Raw genomic sequence first — 25,573 nt, forward strand, 5'->3', positions numbered from 1 at the left:
AACGATTATTTTATCGTACATATAACCATTTGTGGATATTCTCATATTCCGTCTCCAATCGGAATGCGCGTCGAACACAACAAGTAACAACGTCTTACATATTACATAACAATAATGTTAAACAAACGACCAAAATCCAATATCGATTATTATGTTTTAGAAAAGCTTTTATCTCGATTGTGTCTGATCGTTAAATCGCAACGTATGACTAGCGTAGCCTGCCTGTACTATGCAACGGACAACAGCAATGAACTGTTTGCGAATTGCGTTGTGACAATAACACCCGCTTTCTCATGGTGTTGTCGCATCGCCTGCACAGTGGGTCGAACATGAGTTCAACGGCACATCATCATCATCTTTTTTTTTGCGCTGTGATACGTGCCATAAAATACTCATACGCATTTTTTGTTGTGCGTCGGCATTAGTTTAATGTTCATGTGAATTTATTTCTGGTCGGGCATTTTTCAGGGCTCTATTCATGTTATTTAATGATTTTTTTATTGTTTGAATTTATTGTTGTTTTACGTTTGGGATGTTTTTGCATCGTGATAATGTGTCATACGACCCAACGGACAAAGGGAACCGTTGTGTGTTTTTTTATTTCAACGGAAAATGTCTGGTTCGATAAAAATTCCACTTTTCAAATTAATTTTCCTTTTGTGTCGAGAGCTTTTTTTTCGAGATTGTTATCGCCGTTGTTTTTCACTCAAATCGGAAAGTGTTCCATTGTTTCGAATTTTAACGAACGAAAAATACTCGAAATTTGTTTTTTTTACTTTCCATCGTTTTATTCAACGCATAGATTAGTTGAAGAGCGTTTCGAACTAGGTTTCGAATGAACCCATTCGAACATGCCAGGACCAACAAGTTCAGAAGTTTTAACAAGTGTGTGTGTGTGTATGTGTGTTTGTGTGTGTGCGTGTGCATGTTCAAATGAACGGTGGTGTGCAAATGATTGGTCTCGCTCTCGGCTAGAACGAATATATAATCGGCAATAAAAAAAGACGGCGCCAAACATATAAATATGACAAAACAAGCCGAAAAAAACTGCCAAAGTGTGGAGAAAAAAAATTGAATGGTTCATTTGGCAGCGTTTCATTGAAGTGAATGCACAACACCGCAGCCAAAGCGACAAAGTGAGACAGCCACGCTTGTCGATACACGAGACCAGTAAATCCAACACATGTCGAACAATAAACAAAAATCCGAAAGCCATACTGGTGAATGGAAGTAAACAACATACAAATGTTTGGTACAATCGCTGAATTCTATATTACAATGGGGTATATATGGTGATTTGTATGTCAAAATAACATGCTTGATTACGGTGTGACATTTATCCATTCTAACTTCACAAATAAACATGCCAAAAATTTTTTTTTTCGCCATACTTCTCGATTTCCACTGTTTTATTTATTCGCACACTGCATATCAGATCCTTTATTTTATATGCTTATCTCGATGTTTCTAGTGTTTTATTTGCAGGCACAACAACCACTTTTTTCATGCATTTTCTCTCTGTTCGATTCTTCTAATTTGTTGGTTTTATATTCATTGGTATGGTTCCAACATTCGATTCCGAATAATTCAATTGCATGGAAGATAACCCAGCTTTTTTCTGTCATGCGATTTATTTGCTCGTTCATTCGTTCGTTCGTTCAAAATATATGCAAACGATTCATAAAACGGCATTTGATTTTGCATCACTTTGCATACGTCAACCATGAATTTATTTCATCCGTGACCTTTTACAGATCAATGCGTTTTTGGCATGTTTTTAATGAGTTTACTCAGATTTTATGCAATCACTGCATCACGACGTCTGCATATATCTTTTTGAACTTTTTTATCTGGATTTTTTCGAAGGGAATCTCGGTACTAGAGAAAAAGAGGTATAATATACCTATATAATATATATTTTTGAGCAAAAATAGTTTAAATATATTTATGAGAGAAACCTGGATATTTTATTATCACAATAAAATTGGTTAGTGGCTCTTCGTCGTGCATCGATTAATTTTGTTATGACATAATTGAATTCAAATCATTTCCTGCAGAATTCCATCGAAAGATATCGGAATACGTAACAAATAAAAACGTTATATCTGTCGCAAATTGAAGTACTTTTATCCACGTGTGCTGTAAAATATTTTCGGTTGTACTCAAATTTCATTCCACATTTTAGAATTCATCAGACGCGTCTGTTGATCAGATTCAAAGATCGAATGGAAACAGTGAATCGAGTGGAATTGTATACGCTCACCGATTTCTTGGTGATTTGTGGTGGTTTGCTTGGACTATTCATGGGCATCTCAGCATTAAGTATCATTGAACTCATTTATTTCTGTACTCTTTGTTTGTTCTGGACTATTCGACGCACGAGAGCCGAAAATGCCGTATTACCTTTAGATCAAATTTAGTAAAATCTGTTCGACAACAAAGGGTAAAATGAATCCAATGATGATTTTATTATTTTTTACGGTTTTGACCACTAACATCCACAACAAACAGCCATACATTCGGGTAATATTCGAACATGATTTTTTCGCTAATTTCTTCCAATTTAGGTACAGAATAAGTTACAAAAGTATGCTGTGCAGGATATGCTAAAGCATCATGTGTACGTACAGGGAAAATACACAAATGATTATAGCTATAGTAACCAGAATAAATGATAGTGATAGGAAAATTGTATCTTCTACCTAGAATGTGTTTTCCAGGCTTGTATGACACACTCAAAGCAGATAGTCAAGTGTTGTGATTTCATTCTGATTTTAATAACGTTGATTTTTAATAACACTCGTATGTACCAAAATACATCAAATCGATTTTCGCCAAGAAGTGATTTTCATTTTGGCCAATTGTGATGCTTTTTAATAAATTATTTGCAAAAATGCTCCCGTTTCATTCAAACATTTGAGAAATAAGCTTCGATTTGAAGTGGTATTGAGTAATAAACTCAAGTACATGGCTAAGAAAGCAAGCTCGAAGATTGATAACCCTTTTTAAAATTGGTTCTAAATCTCAACGCCGTCTTGCATTTGAATAAAATTTGGCGTCTCCATATATTATTTACGCACATATGCGGAATGTACGTCAATGGAGATGAGTAAAATTAGATTATGAGCGTCAATGCAACTGAAATTTTTCGTCGAAACAGCACAGTAATGCGTATTCAAAAGCTTGATGAATCTATTCTGACATTTTCCTCAAACTGATTACATGTTCATATTGCAATTGAACTAAATCAAATGTTTCCCACTTATTCGTCTGCAGAATTAAATCCTTGAAGATGTAATGTTGATTTTTAATTAGATAAATAGCGGTATAGTATGTTTATACGCTGTTTTCATAATCTACCAGCAAAAGTTGTATAATTATTAAATTCATGGCTTGTGTTTAAAGGCAATATTAATACCATCACAAAGTTCTCCAGCGAACAACTGATGAAACCTTTTCCACCGAAGCGATAATAAATGGAGTTTCTGCATAGTTGGATGAAAACTAATTTTTTGATGAAAAATTGCACTTTTTCTAAGAATTTCATAGAATGCTAGAGTCAATGAGCGAAAACAAATGAAAATATTGATGGTTTTTGTTCGATTTTCGAATTGAATTCCACAAATGCGCAGTGACCTCTGGTGGCGTGCCTTTACTTGAATTGACATCGCATACGCTCGAACTGTCAAAACAAATCGATTGTCAAAGTATGTTTTGGTACTTGTTTTGTGTTATTCACAGCGGTTAATACAATTGGTCTGTTCGAACGGTAGCTCTCGCACTTGCAACACTCTTCAACCAAACAAAGTGCAGTGAAGGAGAAAGAAAGACATACAAATAAAACAGAAGAATAAGAAAAACCGTCACACATTAGAATTGAATTCAAACGTGCCTAACAGTGTACGGCAACAGTTTTCAAAGCCATTTTCATAAGAGTTCAGTGCGACCGTGTTCAACTTCACAAATAATATCAAACGAATGAAGAAATAGAAGTGAAATACCAAAAGCACGCATAGCACCAACAACAACGAAAAATAATTTGGAATCGAAGAAGAGAGGAAGAACAACAACGGCAAGTGCAAAACTATAGTTTAACACCACCTAAATTTATAAATTTAGTGCGACACCACGAAGACAACACGGTGAAATGGCATGCCTCAACAGATTGAAGTTGGAGATAGAAACGCTAAAGAAAACATTCACAAAAAACCACGAACGGTTTCGAATTGTGCATGCCAGCGTCGATGAGATGACCTGTCGATTTATCGGGAATAATGGCAAAAACTACGACATCCATGCAAACTTAACCGTAATTATTGCGTTCTATTTCTCTCTTCCCCTTTCCATCTCTTTTTTATTATTCTGTTATATATACAACTTTCGTCGATTCTTTCGATACATTTGAAATTGTAGCAATGTGCTCGCCCTTTTAAACGAATTTCATTTCGATGGTGATTCAATTTTGTAATCAAAGTCATCATCGGGAATACTTTTTTTTCTGTTCCATTGTGCCGTTATCGCTACATTTTGCTCTCGCAATTTTTGTTTCACTGTCTTTCTCTCTCTTTCCCTCTCACACTCTCTCCTTCTCTCCTTCTCTCCCTCTCTATATCTTTGTGTTGTGTTTTACTTGGTCTTGTATGTCACATGAACACCAGCCGAGTATGACAGAGAAAGATGGCATCAAAATGAAAACTCATTTGATGCATTCAAGCTGAATGCATGACGTTTGTTATTATATGTGACGACGTTTGTGTTGTTCTATACACCAGATCCTGTTTTTTCGGGATTTTCCTCTTCTTCTTATTGTGAAATTCATTTTCAATTTATTAAACGCAATGTAATTTCGAATATTTTTTAACGTGAAATAACTTAAAACTGATCTAGAAGTAATTTCACGTTAACAAATATCCGAAGTCACATTGCATTTTTGAATAAAATGGAATTTCACAATAAGAAGAAGAGGAAGATCCCGAAAATAAAATTCTCTGCTATACACGCATTTTCGCCATTACGAAAACACTCTCTCATTTTGCTAAATAGTTTCTATTTCGCTTTCAATAGAATTTGACAATATGTTTTGTTTACATTTTGTCTTTTACATTTCTTGTGCCCGGGCAAAAAATTAGTTTATCGCTCAAAAGAATTTTTATGATATTTCAGCAGAGCATTAAATACTTGAGTCTTCAAAAGTCATTGCGTTTGTTGCTTGCTAAGCTGCTGGAAGCTATTTTAAATCAACGAAATACATTCCCTTTGGCATAATAATGATTTTGTCACTTTTTCCTCTCGTTTCGTTTATTTCAAACGGCAGAGAGAAACAAAAAAGGCAAAATAACGTTGTAAGCAGTTTCATTTTCATTCCACTTGGAATAGTGTGGATATTTTCGCTGAGTTTCTTATTTCTATCTCAATGTTTATTCGATGATAGAATAAGTAGTAAATATAGCCGCGATTTGATGTTATGTTTTGTTTTCTCTCGGTTTATTCAAACAGGAGACATATCCATCGTCGCCACCGGTATGGTTTGCCGAAAGTGAAGAGGCCAACATTACGGATGCCGTTCATAAACTAAGCACAACAGAAGGTCAAAATAATCACGTTTTGAATCAAGTAAGTTGGGACCAGTCAGCTGCTATTAGCTGTGTATTCGTATATAAATATCAATTGCGATTTCTCAGACAAAAAATTGATTCAATTTATTTTTGGTCTGTTTATCCATGTGTAACCAAGGTGAATATTTTGTTACGTGAATTGTGCGATTTGCATAAAGTTCCGCCGCCAAGTGAATTGGACACCTTACTGTTACCTCCAAATGTCGAATCACTCAATGCAACACTTCATCAGCAAAGCGAACCAGCCGCTGTTGAAGAAAATGATGCTGAAGACGATGATTCCCTTGAATCGGAGCCAGAAAGTGAAGTGGACGAAGATTTCTTAATGGAATTGGATGATGTACGCAATGCGAAGAAGGTTTGTTGCTTCAAATCATAAGAATTGTTGTGCATTTTCTCACAGAAAACCAAAAAGATAATAAATAATGATTGTTTTGCTTGTACTAGAAGGACGAAATAGACACAAAATACTCCGAAACTTTGGAAAGACTTGAACAAAGTCGACGTCAGAACTATTTGAAGGTACGAAAAATCTGTTTGAACAATTTGCTTTCCATCATTTTGCCAAAATGTGAATTTTTATGTTTGTGGTATTTTAGGGATCTGTGTCTTCGTCATCATTGCAAGCAACGGATCGACTTATGAAAGAATTGCGTGATATTTACCGCTCGGAATCGTTCAAAAGTAACATGTATTCCGTTGACCTGGTCAACGATTCGATTTATGAATGGAATGTTAAATTACGTCACCTTGATCCAGACAGCCCACTGTACAAAGACTTACAACAATTCCATGAAACCACCGGCCAAGACTGCATCATTTTGAATTTCAAGTTCAAGGAAACGTACCCATTCGAGGCACCGTTCGTTCGGGTTGTTTCGCCAGTAATTGAGCGTGGTCATGTAACGATCGGCGGCGCCATTTGCATGGAACTGTTATCTGTTGGCTGGAGTTCAGTTTACACAGTTGAAGCGATTATCATGCAAGTTTCAGCGACTTTGGTAGCCGGAGAAGGCCGTATTCCCCCACAGAGCAAGGTATAAATGAAACAAGGATTTCAATTATTTTTACTCATTTCTTCTGATTTCCACAGAACAAGGCATTAGGTGAATACACTCTAGAATCGGCCAAACAGGCATTCGCAAGAGCAGAACGAACACATGGTAAATTAATTTAATTTCGATAGTCGAAACATTTCAACTTCTATCTACTTATTCTTTTAGGCTGGAAAAACACTACTACTACTACTTATTCTCTAGGCGGACGTTAGTCAATAACAAATCTAACACTTAAACATCGATTATGAATTTTACAGCGTATTTCATTTAAAAAAGAGGTGACGTCTCCATCTGCCAAAAACTTCAATGGAGATGAGTAAAATTAGCTGACAAACTGCTGTATAACTGAAATGTTCTACCCATCTGACACAATAAAGCATTGGAATACACATTGTATTGAGTTTGTTTTATATTTTAATTGTATGCTTTTTTTCCAATTAAATTGAATGTTTCAAAATAGGTTTGGCTCCCCATTATTTGAACCTTGTTCCTTGCGAATGTGATGTTAATTTTTTAATGATGATATAGTATGAGAACGCTATTTTAATTATCTACGAGCAAAAGTTGTATAATTAAATGAATGGCTTGTGTCCAAAGGCAATATTAATACCACCACAAAGTTCTCCATCGAACAACTGATGAAGCCTATTCCGCTGAAAATTTTCTCACACTGAACGGAATTCAATGATCGTCAGAACTGCTCGCTGTTGCTGTTGCGGCAAAAGATATCAATTTGAGAAGTAAGTTAATCGAGCACAATCTTGGAATTTGGTCAAAGATTGTGTTGTTAAGTAAGACAGCACAGAATAAGTACTAAGAAGCGGCAAGGAGAAAATCATGATAATGTCAGGTCCTATGTGCGACTTTGCCTTGTGGTTGACATATAAGCACATCCAAAAATCAGTTCGAATAAAAAGACGACACTCATAACCCTCTACTGCGCCATTTTTTTACAGAGCTGGGAATTCTATTCTAGGCTAATTTTGAGCCAAAAATGACAAAAAAAATAATGAAAAGCTCGATACAGTTTTCCTTTAGCCGGAAAACTCGGAAAATTACACCCCGCCAAAGGGCGGTCTTGCGTGTATTTACGCCTTCCTTCAGCCCGCCAAAAGGCGGTCTTGCGCGCTAACTACGGTTCTCACTAAAGGGGATATTTTTGTATTTTTCCCGTTTTCAATGTAATTTCAACTTCTAGACAACATAACAATAAAACTTCACGTTGAAATACAATAAAACTTTGCCAGATCATAGCTCTGAGTATCGTATCTCCGCTGGTATATAACATATAGGCCAACATTTCTTGTGAGGGGTACTTCTAGTGTATATATTTGAATTAAGAATGAAAAGAAATGGGCAGAATTCACAGTTCAGAACCTATTCTCTAGCAACCCTATGCTTAATTGTATTGAAATTCTCCCTGATTTTAGTCGTAGTTATCCTTCTTTCAGCGGCAATATAGCATGTGGGCCAATTTATCTTGTGAAAGGTACCTCTAGTGTACCTATTTGAAGTCAGAATGAGGAAAGCTGAGAAAGACTCAATTTTCTAGACCTATTTCTGGGCAACCCTACACTGGAATTTAATGAAAATATCCCAGACGATAGTCTTGGATGTACCCTTTCCAACGGTATGTTAGAAGTGGTACTTTTGATCTACATATTTCAATTCGGAATGAAGAAATATTATGAAAACCGCCAAAAGGCGGTCTTGCGAAGTGTGAATTTTTTCTTTCCTGTACTCGCAAGACCGCCTTTTGGCGGGCCCGCTATATTAAGGCCCCAAATTGTAACCTAATATAAAAATGATGCAATAATGATCAAAATCAAATGAATACCTCCTCATTTACCTGCAAAAAAATCAACGACCACTGAAAATAGTTTTTAAAGTATTTAGAGCTTACCCCAAAAAAATGTGAATTCAGAAAATTATTTTTTCTCAAAATTGCACAAAATGTCACTTTTGAGGGCCCAAAACTCGGCCCCGGCTTGACATATATTATAAAATTTATATATCAATTTGAATCTAAAGGCCTATCCAATGCAATGCTACCATATTTTCGACCATCTATAACATGGTACGCAAATTATGGGCCATTTTGTGCACCCCGCCTTTTGGCGGTCTTACGAACTAGAGGGATAATATCCGAAAACTGATGGAATAACCTTAAAATTTGAGATCAAATGAAGCAAATTTGTTGCATAATACTTTGAGCGAATTGAATTTACTTGTAAATTTGAACTTGAAATTCAATTGCTTCGTGGAAAAGCGGTCGAATTGCGGACGAAATTTTATTTCTGCACATATCTCATGAATGCGGTCAAAAATTCGGTTCAACGAATGCATCAAAACAAAGATAAAATGAAATATGAGCGCAAAAAAAACGCGACTTCTAAATTCGCCTCGAAGAATACATACAAAAGATATCCTTTCAAAGTGCTTCGATCGAACCGCGTTCTATGAAAAATCGATTTAATTCCACAACAAACTGCAAACAGCAAACAATCCGAAAAATGTTTTCAAAGCAACGTACCACGTGGAAAAGTCAAATTTTCCCCGCAATAGAACGAAAGACATGGTAGCTCCGAAAACTTCTTGACCTGGATACATAAGATACATGAATGATGAAAATCCATTTTGCTGTTTTGAATGTTTTCTGCTCGATTGCCGCATAATGTGCGACTATTTCGTTGTCTAAGCCGATCCCTTCAAAGAAATACCACGCTGATTAAAAATGTGCATTTTTCGTTGGTAAATTTGCAATTCTCAATCCACAGTTCTTCGAAATAAATTGATTGATGACGCATACTTTCTACGAATATACATTTAATGCTGTTCACGAAATTGGCCACATTTTGTTTATTCATATAGGCTGGAATTACTGATGCGGCCGAAGAACACTACAATACACCAAACAGCGAAGCTTCTAATTTTATTGTTTTTCCGCCGATAATCACATACAAAATGCTTGTAATCGCAAAATAGGTAAGCATCATTGAAATATAGGCATTGGATTAAAGACTTAGGAGCTTGCTCTTCAAACTCGCCGTTTCATTTAAATACGTACACGCAAAACACTTTCCACAATTTTTGACTGCAAATCAAGACTTCCATTCTTTGCTATTGTTAGAACTGTTTCGAACCTCCCTGTTGAATTTTATTCAAATCTGCTGACTAAATGAAGGACTTAAGGCTTTAATCAGCTTATTTATGTAAAAATAATGTAATCGACGCAAGAGGAGAGAAAAAACATTTGAAGCGAGGCATGAAATGAAATTAATGATGCGTAAAAACAATACCAGGAACCAGTGTGCTTTTTAATTTTATCTCTTTTGTGAAAGCGGTCACATTGTTGCTTTCGATACTGTCTCTACTGTACGAGGATTTAATTCTCATGAATTATTCAGAAGAGTTTACCATGCGCCAGCTAATAACCAGGAAAATGCTCTCTCAGTTGATATGATTGGAAAAGTGATTTAAAGGAAAATGTTTCGAGCTACAGCGCCTGTGACCGGTTATGCGGTTATGCGGAACTGAATTTGAATTTCCTTAAATTTGAAGCTAATATGATGACGATCTGTAGCTCAAATTTAGAAAGGTTGAATCACAATCATGCGTGTACATTTCTTACGTACTTCAACGAATGAGAAAATAGAAAGAATTTTTCCATTTGGATATTTAATGGCCAAATCTTCTTTTTTAATTATTCGAAGTGGCAACGATTAACCATATATAATAAGACACGAACATGTGTCCAATCAAGTATTGATCCAAGTATTGGTCCAATCAAGTTGAATTCATTTGAATAATAAGGTTTTTAATAATTAAAGTTACATTGTAACATTAAGATGATAAATATAACTTCAGAAGTCATTTGTCTTAAACAGAAAATGATTTCCATTCAATGGATTGTCAGAAAGTAAACTTTCTCTGCCACCATACAACAGTACACAAACACAAATGAAAAAAAATCACATTTGTCATTAGGTTAAAACGAAAATATTTTATAAAGAGATTTTGGTCCACACCGACTATAATTACCGTTTCACTTGTTGCTTCTATTTGACTTGAGTAGTGGAATGGTTTGATTTGTTTTTTATAGCCAGATTCGAGTGGCACACTTAATTTACCCTACAGCCTACATACATTTGATATGCAGGTGATTGAAGTCATGCGAATAAAAACATTTCTCTGGAACATCACTCACTAAGCTTGCATATAATAGACCGTTGTCATACATGATTTACCACTCATATCACCCAATGTATTTAAAATTTCCACAGTAACTTTCTGTTTATTCATTTTTTTTCTAAGTTTTACATCTCTTATTTCATTCAACTCGTAAAGTCGTTAACCAGTTTAAAGTTTATCTGTAAACGAATTTAGATTTTAAGAAAGAAATACTTTTGGTCGTTTTGTTCGTCTTTTTGTTCAATCGTGAAATTTTTTATTGAATTTCTATCCAACCCCTTCAATCAAGCGGCCATTTTTTTTGGCCAGCAAAACAAAACAAAACAATTAGAATGGTGCAATGTAGAGGTGTTCAAATATGATATTTTTGTTGGTGAATGTGAACCAAAGTTCTGGTACAAATATTGAGAATTGCTTGAAAAAAAAATAAAGCACACAGTAATGCTAACCATGCGATGATGATGTTGCTATCTAATCGAATTGCAATTGTTTGAAATTGCCATCAGTGCCGAAGAGATCGCTTTCAGTTTTTGGCTTTCCTGGTCGCAATTTTTCGTTGACACGTTTCGTTTCTTCTTCCTCTTGGAAGAATTGTGGAAACGATTGCAATTTCTTGTAGGCCTTATCGGTAAGATCCTTCAGTTTTCCGGCTGAACCGCCATATTCTTCGGGCATCATGGATTTTGGCACATGATTATCCAAGAATGAATCCAACGACGAGTGTAAGTGCATCGCGTCCATTAGTTCCTTCTTCATGAAGGGTCGCATCATTGCCAACACTTTATCCATAAATGGTACCGTGTTTATAAAATGTAAGGCTTTCAAGCGAACTGGCAACGCTTCCTGTATGGAGCGGAAATAATTTTTTATTTTGATATTATAATATTGAAATTTGACACCAAAATAAATCATGATTTATTCATTGAATAATACTCAAAAGTCAAGCCAAAGGAAAATTGTGAACACTTGAACTTGATACAAACCTGAATGTAAAACATGAACTTCTTCAGTGCAAAAATGTTGACTCTAGCCAAATGGGAGAGCGTAGACCCAGTCATATCAATGACAATAGCGTCACCTTCAGCAATTCCATCTTGAGCCAGTAATAAGTCCGTTGCCATTGTAAATCTTAAATTTTGAATATTCCATTAAAATTAAATAGAAATTTGCCAATTAAAATGATCCACTTGGAATAATGTAGCATTAAATAAAAATATTGAAAATTGTGACATAAATAAGTTCATGCACAGAAGCCATGTATTTTTGTGGATCTTGAAAATGTTCAAACTCACAATTTATTTGTATCCACATAATTAAATTTCGACGGTTCAAAATCGGTTAATTTACACAAAACGGCGCGATATCCATCCTTTGTCGTACCTGGAAGTGGTGCTAAGGCTCTAAAAATACAGAAAAAAACAACAATTCCGTCATAGTAACTTTTTTCAATCAATCGATTATCGAAAATTACGCCTTACACAACGTTCATTTGTGCGGTGATATCGGCACCATTCACATCGCGCTTCGCAAAAAATTCCGGGCAATGAGTTCGAACGGTGAAGTACGTATCCATGCATGCTTTTGCCCTTTCAACGCTATAATTGCATGCATGTAGAAAGGTTAGAGCTTCCAACTCTGAAAAGTAATCAATAAAATAATAAATCAAGCTAAAAATAGCAGCAAAATAGCACATAAATTCTTTTTTTTCCCTTCAATATCTATCAGATGATTGGTGTTTTAATTGGAAGTTAATTTTAACTTAATTTGAATAGGCTTCCCTGCTATTGACTTGGTAGTAATTTTTTTTACCGCGGTGAATGAATGCTCATCGGTTTGAGCAATTGTTTTTTCTTTCATTTTTTGCTGTTGTTGTAAAAATGGAATAAATTGGCGACGCAACACGGTGATTTCAACGTGAGAACAAGCGTAAATGAGCGTGTCGAGGGAATCGGGTTGAAGTGATTATCAAATAATGGATCACAACCGATGCACGACAATACAATACGTACTGATCAAATAGATTGTTGTTTTTTTCTTCGTTTGAAAATTTTAGACGGTTTGTTTAAATAATTCACACACTGACGCATTTGCATAGCATCCGTTGTACTGGTCTGTTCATGCTTTTGAACAAATAAACTAGTTTCATGACATTGAGCCATCGACTAAGTTTACTATGTAGTAGACGTTCTGAATAAATTAAAATTCGATGTTCGACTCGTTATCTCATTTTGGGAGACTTTTTTTTGAGAGGCGGTAGTTCAGAGATCAGACAGAATTCTGAATCATACAACGTATGAAGTCCCAAAATTTGTACAATTTTAGAATTCGAAACAAGTTTCCAATATAAGCAAAAACTTTGCGTTGGGCTTTCAAACGTGTCTTTTGTGCGGTGAAAACCAATTCTATCCAGCAAATCGGATGTGGTCAATGATTTTAGTGTCTGTGCATTGAGCATATCGAATTGATTTTGTTGTCGTTGTCGCTGTCGTTGTCGTTGCACTCTATTTTGCATTGAAGCTTCAATAAATACAAATACAGTGATGTCAAATCCAATCAGTGGAATCGATCTAAATCAATTCTACTGTATGGGTTTCTATGAAGTTCCTCAAGCGGTTTCAAATTGGTGAACGATTTTTGAAAGTGTCCAATTTCCCAAATGATCAATACACATTCTAATATTTTATCAATTATACCCGTGACGTTGGGTAGATGTTGTTGCTTCTCGGTCCAATCTTGCAGCTTCAACACTTCATTGCGATCGAGTTGTGGAAATTTTTTATACTGTTCATCACAAGAAGCAAGTTGCAGACTCATCGTAACAATTCGTTTTTTTCTCTCGCTAAAAATACACTACGAACGGGATAATTAAAACTTTGCAAACACTTGTCAATTGGATTTGAATTCAATCACTGTTTGGTTTTTTATTCTCTTCGAACGAGTTAATTCGCGGTCGCTTAGAAAAAACCGTCTGAACAGCTCAACAGTCACTTGTTGAATGAACGATTATTGTTACTTGTTGCGGTAATGATCGATGTTATTTCGCGTGTATTCCATTGTTTCGCATATGAAGAAGAGAAAAAAAAACAACACTGTGAGCTAGTGAATGGGGAATACAGACGAGCGATTTCAAGTGAAAAGCGAACATGCTACAAAGAAGTAGAAAAAAACCTATACGTAGCATATGGATCAGTCAAATTGTGATGCGGTAGTGCTGGGTATTTGCCACTTTGTTGAGTTTCCATATCAAAACGATTGGTCGTTGCACATGACCAGAGACGCGTACCGTATTTAATTGGCGAGAAAGAGAAAACGGCGCGTCACCATAAAACCCATATAGCACATGCAATTGTAAAACTTCATTGATCGCATGTCAACGGTATGTGAAATGTTTTTTCAAAAAAAAACTGCATGAGGAATAGAAATTTGGATTTCCGTTACTGTTGAATGCGGAAAAGCCTTTTATCGCCCTATTACTCACTGTGTTTATAGACGAAAATTCGTGATTTTAACGGTTCGTGCACGCGTTCGAACAAATAAAATTGCACAAAATTTAGCGCAACTACCCAACGTTGCGAAACATTTTACTGTGAAGAAGAAAGAAGAAGAAAAATGTCGAACATTTCTCTCTCGTACACGCACATTCACAAAAACTTGGATTCATCGTCAAAATGATTGAAATGGATTTCTTCAAATCCAATGGAATCGGTGAGAATTCTCGGCGTTCATTGTATCAATCACTCGCTCACTCGTTCGCTGCTTGCAAAAAAAAATGTTCGCCATAGCAAATCGCCAAGCAATCGTTTCCACGATGACGACGCATTAAATGTACTCTCTCTCTCTATGTTTTTTTAATAACATATTCGTTTGTTGTTTTTCCATTTCTTGATTTGCTGTTCAGTATTGAATGTTTATTTCTTCTGTGGTACAAGGTCATTTGTACGTTTCGCAATTTTGTTTCTCTCCATTATTTGCACTAGTGCTAGAGATGTGAACAAGAGAGTGAGATAGGGAGAAACAAAGATTGTAATTACATACCTTTCATTTTGTAGTTGAGAGTTTGTAAAATGACTGTAATAAAGCGGCCGGTGAAACAAAACCATGTCTAAATTTAGTGTTGAACATAGTGATCGTTGTTTTGTGCGCTTATCGCGCAAACAACATTGCCGAAATTCCGATTTCGAATTTGGATTTAATGTTTTCGAGCTACGATGTTTCACGCTTGACAACAATTCATGTCAAGTCGACATTGTCGACAAATATTTCCTCAGCGTTAACAACGTTGATTCAACGCAATGATTATATAGTAATCCGCAAATCAATTTTTCAACCAATTCCCCTGAGATGATGGCTTTTTGAGTGAGATGATGGCTTTTTGAGTGAGTGAATGGTTCTATGCTTGAAATCACTGCTATTGAAAAGAAGAAGAATGGTGCTTGCGAATGATTGGTATGAATACCCATTGCTTCTAAGAATAAAAATCTCGCTGGCTTAGCCAGCATTAAATAATACTCGATGAAGGTAAGCAAAAAAAAATTGATACATAAGCCTCAGTATGACAGTTCAGAACAATCACCAAACAACGCTCTATAAACAAACCTGTATTCTAAGCTGTATTTATCCATTTTGCAAACAACGCCGTGTTAAAAAAAGAACCAAAGTAAACGCTGAAAAGTACCAAGTCATGTTGATGAACTTCACTATAGAAAGGCATTTTTTCAAAAGATTCACGCAAGTGTGCCAACAAGTATTATCGAAAAAAAAGTAACACACTTACACACAATTGTAATGCTCAATGATCGCGATAGAGAGAATATTTCTTCGTTTTAGTTTTTCTTTCACATTTTTGTTTTACTCCTTTGAAATGCTGTTTATTACAATTAAATATGTATATATCTGAGTTAATGTATATCAATTAGTAAATTAGTTACAATCAATTGCTAAAAATGTTGATTCCAACCATCATTATCGAAATTCATCGCAATGTTCTTGATCGAGAGAGATTAACACAAAAACCGGATGCGTACTGGTATGTGCGGATGTTGGATCAAAATTTAATTAGTTTTTTACATCGAAAATGTTTCCTTTTAATTTGTTTGTTTCTTGGTTCAAATACTTTTAAATCTGGTTCATAGAATAGAACATTTAGATAGAGTAAAAAGTTAAAAAGTTGTCTTCCCGAATTGTGTATGTTTTTGTTTTTTTTTCGGTTTATGGTTGCTCGTGGAGAATATCCGTAATAAATGCTCAACATTTGAGTAGGTATAGGAAAAATACTGGGATTGTATGGATAGATATGCTAAGACGTAACGTAAAGAAAAGTACGCGAAATTGAAACATGAATTCCGATTCGGAATTTCCGAATACGCAGAAGGGAAACATGAATTTACATGGACAGCATAGAACATGTTTCACTTTTGCATATTTTAGTCTTATGACGGGCTTCACCGTGTCTATCTTTCTATAATCCCAGTATTTTTCTCCCGTTTCATTTGTTCTTAACATTTTGTTCATGTATTTGATTTGACGATTTTCGCTATAGAAAAAAATGGACCATAAAAAGTGATGGGTTTTGTGAAGTGTACACACAACTAATCACATTGCCAATTCAAAGCCAAAGTGGATATTCATCACTTTTAATTGCAAATAATTGACATATATAGATTGTTTCTTATATCGCAATAATGTGGGATCATGAGCAATCCGCAAAAAGGTTTTTTTTAAATAGAATATTTTTGATTTTTTTTTTCTTTCATTTTCTCATTATTTCAACAAACAAACAGATAAAAAATAAAGATAAACTAAAAACAAACCTCGTCTAAAAGAGGAAAACATGGTCAAATCAGTTTCATCGACACTTGCTCCACCATTGACATTTCAAGTTTGATTCAAGAAATGCTGGTCGCGTCGTTTTTTTTCTTCTCACTTCAACACAAACATAAAAGAAAGATGATCGATGGGAAAGACGATCTGTGTATGAGTTTGGCTAAGTGTACGTACATCGTTTAAATATAAGTTTTGTTTTAAATTCAACAGAATTCCATATTAAATCGGTCCCAAACCAAGAGAATAATGTGTATGATCAGAGCAAAAAAACGGTGTTTAATTTTATTAATTAAGTATTAGATATTTATGTTGGTTTTACTTTGTTTTTTTCTTCTTTATATCAACAATTTTTGTTGGATGGCTGATTTACTTTCATTCACATATTGTTCAATAACGTTATTGCAATAACGTAACATTGTTTCTGATTTGTGTTTGTTTTTTTTGTTGCTTTTCTATTTTATCGAATGGTTTAGCCGCTTTTGAATAACAAAATAGCCACTTGACCCAAATAGAAGTAAATGAAGTGACGCGTCTCGTGTGTTACATACGAACCGAAGTTTCTGCCAACTATACAATGCCAAGTCGGGTTGTATTTTTTGTCGAATTCTTTCTTAATGTAGGCTGCAATATCCTATAAAAGAGAAGAAAAAAAAGATTAGTCATGGCACAACGGTATCATGATATATGCAAATCGATGCCCTTAAAAGGGCTGCGGAATGTTCAATATGGCTTGATGACTTGATGACACAATGTTCGATCGAAAATTTTCGTTTGAAATCCGACTGAATGTGGTTGGCTCTAGTGAGTAATTGGTTTGTATGTGCGGTCGAGTCAAAATTGTTTTCGATTGAAACGATACGATGTGAACTGATGACGGTCATGGCAAATTATCTCTCCATCGGATTAGGCGTTATCAATAAACAGACAAATATTTTCTAGTCTTTCACTTATTGAATTTTATCTCTGTCTCTCTATCTGTTCGTGAGATAAATTTAATCGCAGATTTGCTTGAAAATGCAATCGCGATATGAAAATAAGCTAGAGTTATGTCGATGGATTTTCGCATGAAAAACGATAGCACCACTGAAAATCCTGTCACATAATGACCGACTAAATGTGAATTTGGTTGAATGAAATCCATAACATTGTTCTGCGTTCTGTATGGAAACAGTGCTGAATAATGTGGCTAATTCGATCGATATTCTATAATCGATTGCAGTCACCCATCAATGATTCACTTGAAACTTTTCACTGAGACAAAGTAGGCCATTTTCATTGCAAAATAATCAATTGAGATGAAAATATTTACACTCGAGCTACCCATTCGTTCAATGGTCATTGAATTGTTCACTTCATTCAAATGAGACAGAGAAACATACATGACTGACTCGCATATGAACCGTGGTGTCTTTGTTTCTCCGCCAAAAAGCCACGTGGTACCGTACAAATTGCATTAATATTTCCAGAGTAAATATGCAAATCGTTTTTCAATACACTTACCTTTTCGATATTGTACTTCTCGAGGGCTTGTGTTGCACAGTCCACTGCGTCCTGTTGCATCTCTTCGCTCATGTCAGCATTTTTAATGACGGCTTTGCGTTCAGACATCTTGGCGGCTTATGTTTAATTTCCGTTCCTTGCTGCCCACCGATAAAATAGAAACAAAAAGAAACGAAAACGGTTTTATTAAAGAGTGATCAAGAAAGCAGCGATGATGTCAATCAGTGATGCAATTGGAACCTTCAAAAGGTTAATGTTCAGGTGTTAATCGAACAAAAACTATTCGGTTGGGTTTCAACACTGCAACGCACTCAATTAAATCTTCTTTTTTTTGGTCATATAATTGCGCTTAGATTTGGACTTTCGTTTTTTCTCGAAAATAATCGAAAAGAATTAACTGGTTAAACAAACAAAAAAGAAAAACTTTGCGAAAGCACACGTAAAATGACGACAGCTAAATCAAATGTACAAACACACATCTTTAGCCGCTCAAAATTAATTTCCCAAAATCATATCCAATGTGTTGAACTTACCAAATAAAATTCTAAAATTTCCTATTTAATAAGACTTTTGTCTCGAAAACTGTGTGCGTTCTTTTTGTTCTTTAAAAATTTGCGTTAACAATTGATTTCAAAGTGCGGCCGTAACGGAGCAAAAAAAAACAATTTGTTTCTGCTGGCACTGTGTAAATGGTCTGTTTTTTTTTGTATATTCGAGCTGCGTGTTTGTACGGTACTTCGCCTACTAGTTGGCTTTTTCACTGCCATTCACCGAAAATACGGGTTTCCGTGCACTGTGATTGGTCGATTCAGAGGTCTTCTGCCAGTGCGTCGTCTGCCAGTTTACGGATTGGCGCGAAACAAGTGCGTTCAATGCCATCGAATTGAATTGTCTGACATTTCATTTTACGTATGCGCCAATCGAATGATAGCAGGTGCATAACAAAACTGACGAAGGTGATACTGAGTAATTTGCACGATAAATGAATGAAAAATATCGTTGTGCATGAAAAATTGTAATTTTTCTATGAAATTTTTGGAATGACAGACTCAATCGACGAAAACTTTTGGAAATGTTGACAGTTTTTGTTGGATTTTTGAATCAGATTCCACAAATGCGCAGTGACCTCTGGTGGTGTCCTGATTATATTGCCTTAACCTGAATTCACATCGCATACGCTCGAACTGTCAAAACCCATGGATTGTCGAAGTATGGTTTTTTGGTGCTTGTTATGTGTTGCTCACAGCTATTGAGTATTTTTTTTCTCTCTTTCTCGTTGCTTTTGTCAGTCTCGGATACGCATATACAGTGTTAATACAATTGGTCTGTTTGAACGTATCAACGCAGCTCTCGCATTTGCGACACTCTTACAATACACAACAAAAGTGAGGTGAAGGAGGAAGCAAATTAAATAAAAAACATATAGACGAAACCGAAGCAAAAGAAAAAAAAAACACACCGAATCATACACATCAGAATTAAATTCAAAAGGAATAGACCCATAAAGTTACGAGAAGGCAGCGAATAGTTTTCAAAGCCATTTTCGCGCAACATAAGTAACATTTTCGAGTGCGACCGTGTGAAGTTAATTGAAAGTAGAAAAGAAAAAAAAAAGTTTGCATAACAAAGAAATCGCATTGCCAGCATATTGAATAACCATGTTTCGTCCATATTAAAATCGCAGAAAAATCGTACAGAAAAAAATACAGGCAGGATACGTGAAAAGAGGCAAATTTTCATGGAATTCAATTGGTTGGCTCTACATCGAGTTCGGGGTGCCCCAAATACTCACGACATTCAAGTGATACGGAAATAATTTTTCTTTCTCTCACATTCGTCGCTTGATCGGGATTTCAAGGCATTCAATTTAAAACTGTGCTGAGTGTGTATCGCGGATAGCAAAAAAAAGATATGAAATGTGAAAAGTGACGAGAAAAAAAACCTCCGAAGTCGCAATTTTGATAGACAAAAAGAGCAGCAGCAGCAGCAGTAGCAAATACATACGCACTTGTAAAGAAGTGATTAATCGACGACCGAAATTGGATTCGCTTTGTTCTCTTGCTCTCCGTCTGAGCGTGTATGTACATGTGTTTGTGTGTGGAACAACCACCAAATTTCCAAATTCAATATAGAAAAACCTCTCCGTATCCATCATATTGAGAGAGTGTGAAAAGTGTTGTGCATTCATAATATTTTTTCTTCTTTCAAAAATGTAGTGCCATCGTGTGCATAAAAAATTGTTTTTTTTGGGGAACAAACAAAAAAAAAGTTGAATATACACAAGAAAAATATTATACATACGTAGAAAATGAGCGAACAGTGAAGGTGGAACATAAAGTAAATAAGAAAAAGCTACTTTCGTGTACAGTGTATTGAGTGAGTGAGTGCTGTAGATATTACTCACTTTACACGTACACATAGACAAAGCGAGCTGCTGTAGACATCGTCTGAAACATCAACACCAACCACGACGACGACGGCAACAGCAACGACGACGACGGACATTCACATCGTTATACCGAGTGTACATAGCAGAAGCAACGCATATTCGGAGCTCATACTCGTTGCGTTTGTGCATAAGCACCGACTCTCCGAATACACGAAAAAAATTGAAAAAAAAAATCGAGTTCGTTTTACCACCGATTCACATAACCCATTCGAAACGGACCAATTGAATTTTAGAATATACATTGAATGAACTCGAAAAACCGTACTGCAAATCACACTCCGACGCAATTGTTTTTCTCTTTCTTTCTTTCGTGAAATCATAATAACATTAACCACAAATGAATTGCAAAAGAAACGAATGAAATAATAAACGAAGAAATAGAAGAGTGGAATACAAGCAGCGCGCATATATATATAATCGACAAAGCAGCAGCAACAAGAAAAAAAAAGAAGAAAAAATCATTCGGAATCGAAGAAAAACAACGGCAGTGCAAAAACTAAATTTAGTGCGACACTACGAAGACAACACGGCGAAATGGCATGCCTCAACACATTGAAACTGGAGATAAAAACGCTAGAACGAACATTCACAAAAAACCACGAACGTTTTCGAATTTTGCATGCCAGCGTCGACGAGCTAACCTGTCGATTTATTGGGAAAAATGGCAAAAACTACGACATCCATGCAAACATCACTGTAATTATTGCTTTCCATTTCTTTCTTTCTCTCTCTCTCTCTCTCTCTCTCTCTCTCTCTTTATGATTTAGTTATGTACAACTTTCGGGATGGCAGAAAAAAGAAATATGTTTTGTTCGATACACACTTTAAAAGTAAAGCATTGTTTCGATCCTTTTCACCGCATTTCTTCTCGATGGCGATTCAATGTGTAGTTTTTTCTCTCTCTCTCTCTCTCTTTATTTCGAAGTCGAAGTCATCATCGAGAATGCCTCTTTTTGTGTTCCATTGTGTTTTTATTCTTTGCTCCCACAATTTGCGTTTCTCTCCCTCTTTTTCTATCGCACTGTCTCGGTGTGTGTTGTGTTTGATCTTTTTATTTTCGTTCCATTTCGAAGTCGTCTTTGTCCGTGCCTCTCGTGAGCTCTCTGCTCATACATGTGAACCAGCTCCTCTGTTGTCTGTGCATATGTGTGCGCTTTTCGATATTTCTCCAAAAGTGAAAAGATACTGAAGCGTAGATTGCCAAAATTGTCTAGTGCTTGTAACTTGTATACAGATTTTTTTTTGTACGGTCGCAATTACTTGAGCTCACACAAATGATCCGAAAAAGACAGAGACAACGACAGTGCATGAGGAAAAAAAACGTTTGCGTTGAATTGGTTATTTAGTTTGAACGACCGTGTATAGGTTTTATGGCGTTGTAACGCGCGACCTTACAAAGTGAAAACTCATTTTGTGCATTCGAGCTGAATTTTCATACATTTGTTGTTATCATCATATGGGACACGGGTTGTCTGTGTGTTGTTGTTATTTGTTCTATACACAACATTTAGCATTGCCAAAACACTTTCTCGTTGTGTTAAATAGTTCATTTGACGTCATTTTCAATAGCATTTGACAATTTCGTTTTCTTTTTCCTCTTCTTTTTCTATTCTGTCGTCACAACAGTTTTTCTTTTCGTACATTTCTCTATTGTGCTTTAGACAAAAATATAGTTTATGACTCCAGAAGAATTTTTATGACAATTCAACAGAGCAGTAAATGTTTTCGTCTTACATTCGATGTGTTTGCTAACCATTGGATGACAGAGGCTATTCTAAATCAACGAAATATACATTCCCATGAGCATAACAATGATTTTGTCACTTTTGTCCATCTCTCCTGCTCCCTGCTGACTTTGTTTGTTCTAAGTATATTTAGTAAGCAGATGAAAGAAAGTGCCATCTTAACAAAATGACGTTGCAACCAGTTTTATTTTCATTCCATTCAAAATGTGCTGACTCTTTTTACTTAGTTTCTTATCTCGTTCACGATTTTTCTACACGACCATAGAGTGATAGAATGAGTAATAGATTCTCACGAAACAAACAAGATTTGATATGACGAACACAATGATGTTTTCTTTTACTTTCCTCAAAATTCCACATTTCTTCGAAATCAAATTGAATATAAACTCTGCGAATTTTCGACGAAAGGGTTTTCATTTTGGTTCTGTTTATTTATACAGGAGACATATCCATCGACGCCACCGGTATGGTTTGCCGAAAGCGAAGAGACCAGCATTACGAGTGCCGTTCAAAAGCTTAGCACAACAGAAGGTCAAAATAATCACGTTTTGAATCAAGTAAGTTGGAATGAGTCAGCTGCTAAGAAAATATCAATCGCAATTTCCCGAACAAAAAATTGATTCAATTTATTTTCGGTCTGTTTTATCCGTGTGTAACAGGTGAATATTTTGTTACGTGAATTGTGCGATTTGCATAATGTTCCGTCGCCAAGTGAATTGGATACCCTAATGTTACCGCCAAATGCCGATTTTTTCCGAGCAACATTTCATCAGCACAGCGAACAGGCCGCTGTTGAGGACAGTGATGCTGAAGAGATCGAGGATGCGACCCTTGAATCGGAGCCAGAGAGTGAAGTAGACGAAGATTTGTCATTGGAAATGGATGATGGACGCAATGCGAACAAGGTATTTACATTGTGATTCAGGCATAACAATGTCATGGTGCATTATTCCCAAAGAAATACAAACAGAAGGTAAAATATTGATTTGGGTCTTTGCCATTTACAGAAGGACGAAATGGATATGGAACATTTGGCCACGTTAGAAAGACTTCGTCAAAGTCAACGTCAAGACTATTTGAAGGTGTGAGAACAGGAAATATATAAATGAATAATCAATATTTGGATCATAAACAATTTTGGCAAATTGTGTGACCATTGTATTTATGTGCGTGTGCATGTGTATCTTTTCAGGGATCTGTCAGTGGGTCAGTGCAGGCAACGGATCGCCTTATGAAAGAATTACGTGATATCTACCGTTCGGAGTCGTTTAAAAGTAACATGTATTCCATTGAGCTGGTCAACGATTCAATATACGAATGGAATATTCGCTTGCGTTCCGTCGATCCGGACAGTCCGCTCTACAATGATTTAGTACAGTTGAAAGAGAAGGAAGGAAAGGACAGCATCCTATTAAATATTATGTTCAAGGAAACGTACCCATTTGAGCCACCATTCGTTCGTGTCGTTTATCCAATTATTTCAGGTACATTCAATGTCACACACACACACACACCACGAGCGTCTATAACGAGAAATTTCTAATGAAAGGAGTTTCTCGAGAAAGTGAATCGATTGGTTTTTATTTAGAAAGTGTAAAATCTTAATTAATCCGGTTTTGTTGTTGTTGTTGTTTTTTAGGTGGTTATGTTTTACTGGGTGGAGCAATTTGTATGGAATTGCTGACGAAGCAAGGATGGAGTTCAGCCTACACTGTTGAAGCGGTCATAATGCAAATTGCGGCTACTCTAGTCAAAGGAAAAGCACGCATTTTGTTCGGTTCACAGACCAAGGTGATCAAAGACGACATACGTTTTGTTTCCATGGTAACTTTTCCTACGGATGCCTTCATTCAATTCGGTTTGTTTACTTTGCAGGTTCTCTCACAAGGTCAATACAGTTTGGCGAGAGCTCAACAAAGTTTCAAAAGTTTAGTGCAAATACACGAGAAAAATGGTACGTCATTGAAATTTCCACGATTTTAAAAAGAGTTTGCAATGCATTTGATAAGTGGGTGAACTTGGAATTAACTGGAATTTTACTTGTTTTATTTTTAGGTTGGTTCACACCACCGAAAGAAGATGGCTGAATGCGTTCATCATCAAATTCTATTCTCCCGCAAACGTTTAAGTTCGATTGTTCATTTTCCTATCCATTATTTCCGCAAATGTATCCAACGAAATCCTTAAAGCAAACTTACCGAAACATCCAAATCACAATTCGAAGAAAAAAAAATAAAAATAAAAATAGAAATCACATACACTCCTCCAGGTAAAATCCATATACATGGCCAGAATTATTTAAACACTTGAAAAATAGAGCAAACATTCATAGGAAACTAAGACAACAAAAAAACGTATATCCAAATGAACCAGATAAACCAATTCATAATACACACAACAACACAACCACAAACATAGCAATCAGATGTATTGAAAACTGCAACAATATGGCGAACATTCTTGAAAAACACACAACTACTTCATAAGGAAAATCTGTCAACAAAGATGATATGTATATAACTATAAAATGGAACTTAGATGTATTTTAGACGAACCACAGAAAATGCGATTAAAAATTATATTAATTTTTAGAGATGAAAAGAAAATACAAGTAAAATAAAACAACAACACAAATAAAACAAAATGGTGAATAGTGTTACGAGCAGTTTTAAGTTACAACAACAGCAACAACAACAAATTGATATATAAACATATTTTGGACATTGAGATAGAAATTCATAGTTATTTTAATTGCCTTTGTCTGCTGCCAATTCACCATTGCCCAATTTGAAAGATGCATCATAAAATGGGAAAGAAAATAAAATTACGGAAAATGAAAAGTTTGTGTGTTAGCAATCGTATAATTTAGCCATTCATTTGCGATTATCTTCCATATCAATAACAAATGGTCGATTGCTTAAGAGAAAAAATCAAGGAAATTCTAGGATACAATCTCATTTTTTGTGCACATGCAATGCTACAAGCCAGACCAAGTTCAAAGCCATGATTGGTCAACAATATTTCGAACTGATCTTCTTCCGGTAATTTTAATTTTCCCCCTATTGAATAACCATTTTTAGCGGCTTAGTTATTTGTTTTTTATTTAGCACAAAATTGGCATTTTTTTAAAAAGAAAACTTAGTTTAATTCGATAACAAAAAGAAAAGATGTGCATATTATCTCAAACATACT

The 25,573-nt window shown here is 35.6% G+C and overlaps 4 protein-coding genes across 7 annotated transcripts; 2 read left to right on the plus strand and 2 right to left on the minus strand.

The window, feature by feature from the left end:
* The first annotated feature begins 3,713 nt into the window (after positions 1–3,713).
* LOC129573369 (ubiquitin-conjugating enzyme E2 Q2-like) lies at positions 3,714–7,069 on the plus strand. 2 transcript variants are annotated; one of them, XM_055453805.1, is made up of 7 exons: positions 3,714–4,309; positions 5,497–5,613; positions 5,734–5,973; positions 6,063–6,137; positions 6,215–6,652; positions 6,709–6,778; positions 6,839–7,069. In XM_055453805.1, the coding sequence occupies exons 1-7, from the start codon at positions 4,148–4,150 to the stop codon at positions 6,883–6,885; spliced, it is 1,149 nt and encodes a 382-aa protein (XP_055309780.1). In that variant the 5' UTR covers positions 3,714–4,147; the 3' UTR covers positions 6,886–7,069. The 2 variants fall into 2 exon arrangements, with proteins under 2 accessions (XP_055309780.1, XP_055309791.1); XM_055453816.1 differs by having other exon boundaries at positions 6,066–6,137.
* A 4,028-nt stretch (positions 7,070–11,097) lies between these two features.
* On the minus strand, positions 11,098–13,873 carry LOC129573381 (alpha-tocopherol transfer protein-like). The gene is made up of 5 exons (XM_055453847.1): positions 13,558–13,873; positions 12,343–12,499; positions 12,157–12,264; positions 11,848–11,992; positions 11,098–11,707 (listed from the first exon to the last, which is right to left on the minus strand). Exons 1-5 carry the CDS (start codon positions 13,676–13,678, stop codon positions 11,336–11,338), a joined length of 903 nt encoding a protein of 300 aa, XP_055309822.1. The 5' UTR covers positions 13,679–13,873; the 3' UTR covers positions 11,098–11,335.
* Positions 13,874–15,685: 1,812 nt separating this feature from the next.
* Positions 15,686–18,992, minus strand: LOC129573383 (dynein light chain 1, cytoplasmic). 2 transcript variants are annotated; one of them, XM_055453863.1, is made up of 3 exons: positions 18,721–18,992; positions 18,188–18,327; positions 15,686–17,318 (listed from the first exon to the last, which is right to left on the minus strand). In XM_055453863.1, exons 2-3 carry the CDS (start codon positions 18,293–18,295, stop codon positions 17,157–17,159), a joined length of 270 nt encoding a protein of 89 aa, XP_055309838.1. In that variant the 5' UTR covers positions 18,296–18,327; positions 18,721–18,992; the 3' UTR covers positions 15,686–17,156. The 2 variants fall into 2 exon arrangements, with proteins under 2 accessions (XP_055309838.1, XP_055309847.1); XM_055453872.1 differs by having other exon boundaries at positions 18,188–18,323; positions 18,721–18,933.
* Positions 18,993–19,378: 386 nt separating this feature from the next.
* LOC129573371 (ubiquitin-conjugating enzyme E2 Q2) lies at positions 19,379–25,025 on the plus strand. Of its 2 annotated transcripts, none has more exons than XR_008688586.1 (9): positions 19,379–21,332; positions 22,822–22,938; positions 23,041–23,286; positions 23,389–23,463; positions 23,574–23,865; positions 24,021–24,172; positions 24,257–24,335; positions 24,437–24,650; positions 24,714–25,025. XR_008688586.1 is itself a non-coding variant. In XM_055453831.1 (9 exons), exons 2-9 carry the CDS (start codon positions 21,171–21,173, stop codon positions 24,466–24,468), a joined length of 1,155 nt encoding a protein of 384 aa, XP_055309806.1. In that variant the 5' UTR covers positions 19,391–20,264; positions 20,404–21,170; the 3' UTR covers positions 24,469–25,025. The 2 variants fall into 2 exon arrangements, 1 of the variants encoding a protein (XP_055309806.1); XM_055453831.1 differs by having other exon boundaries at positions 19,391–20,264; positions 20,404–21,332; positions 24,437–25,025.
* Positions 25,026–25,573: the final 548 nt, after the last annotated feature.

This window comes from Sitodiplosis mosellana, unplaced genomic scaffold (genome assembly GCF_009176505.1).
Source record: "Sitodiplosis mosellana isolate CC-2019 unplaced genomic scaffold, AAFC_SMos_1.0 Smas_scaffold_1, whole genome shotgun sequence".
In the NCBI taxonomy this organism is placed as follows: Eukaryota; Metazoa; Arthropoda; class Insecta; order Diptera; family Cecidomyiidae; genus Sitodiplosis; species Sitodiplosis mosellana.

Excerpts from the sequence above, each read along its gene's own strand:
- LOC129573371 (XM_055453831.1), top strand. The coding sequence starts at position 21,171 with ATGGCATGCCTCAACACATTGAAACTGGAGATAAAAACGCTAGAACGA. Across the intron at positions 21,333-22,821 it reads ACATCCATGCAAACATCACT|GAGACATATCCATCGACGCC; the intron begins GTAATTATTGCT and ends TTATTTATACAG. Across the intron at positions 24,173-24,256 it reads TGTTCGGTTCACAGACCAAG|GTTCTCTCACAAGGTCAATA; the intron begins GTGATCAAAGAC and ends TTTACTTTGCAG.
- LOC129573369 (XM_055453805.1), top strand. The coding sequence starts at position 4,148 with ATGGCATGCCTCAACAGATTGAAGTTGGAGATAGAAACGCTAAAGAAA. Across the intron at positions 4,310-5,496 it reads ACATCCATGCAAACTTAACC|GAGACATATCCATCGTCGCC; the intron begins GTAATTATTGCG and ends TTATTCAAACAG. Across the intron at positions 6,779-6,838 it reads AAGAGCAGAACGAACACATG|GCTGGAAAAACACTACTACT; the intron begins GTAAATTAATTT and ends TTATTCTTTTAG.
- LOC129573381 (XM_055453847.1), bottom strand. The coding sequence starts at position 13,678 with ATGAGTCTGCAACTTGCTTCTTGTGATGAACAGTATAAAAAATTTCCA. Across the intron at positions 11,993-12,156 it reads TATGTGGATACAAATAAATT|ATTTACAATGGCAACGGACT; the intron begins GTGAGTTTGAAC and ends TCAAAATTTAAG. Across the intron at positions 11,708-11,847 it reads AGTTCATGTTTTACATTCAG|GAAGCGTTGCCAGTTCGCTT; the intron begins GTTTGTATCAAG and ends CGCTCCATACAG.
- LOC129573383 (XM_055453863.1), bottom strand. The coding sequence starts at position 18,295 with ATGTCTGAACGCAAAGCCGTCATTAAAAATGCTGACATGAGCGAAGAG. Across the intron at positions 17,319-18,187 it reads AGAAGTACAATATCGAAAAG|GATATTGCAGCCTACATTAA; the intron begins GTAAGTGTATTG and ends TCTCTTTTATAG.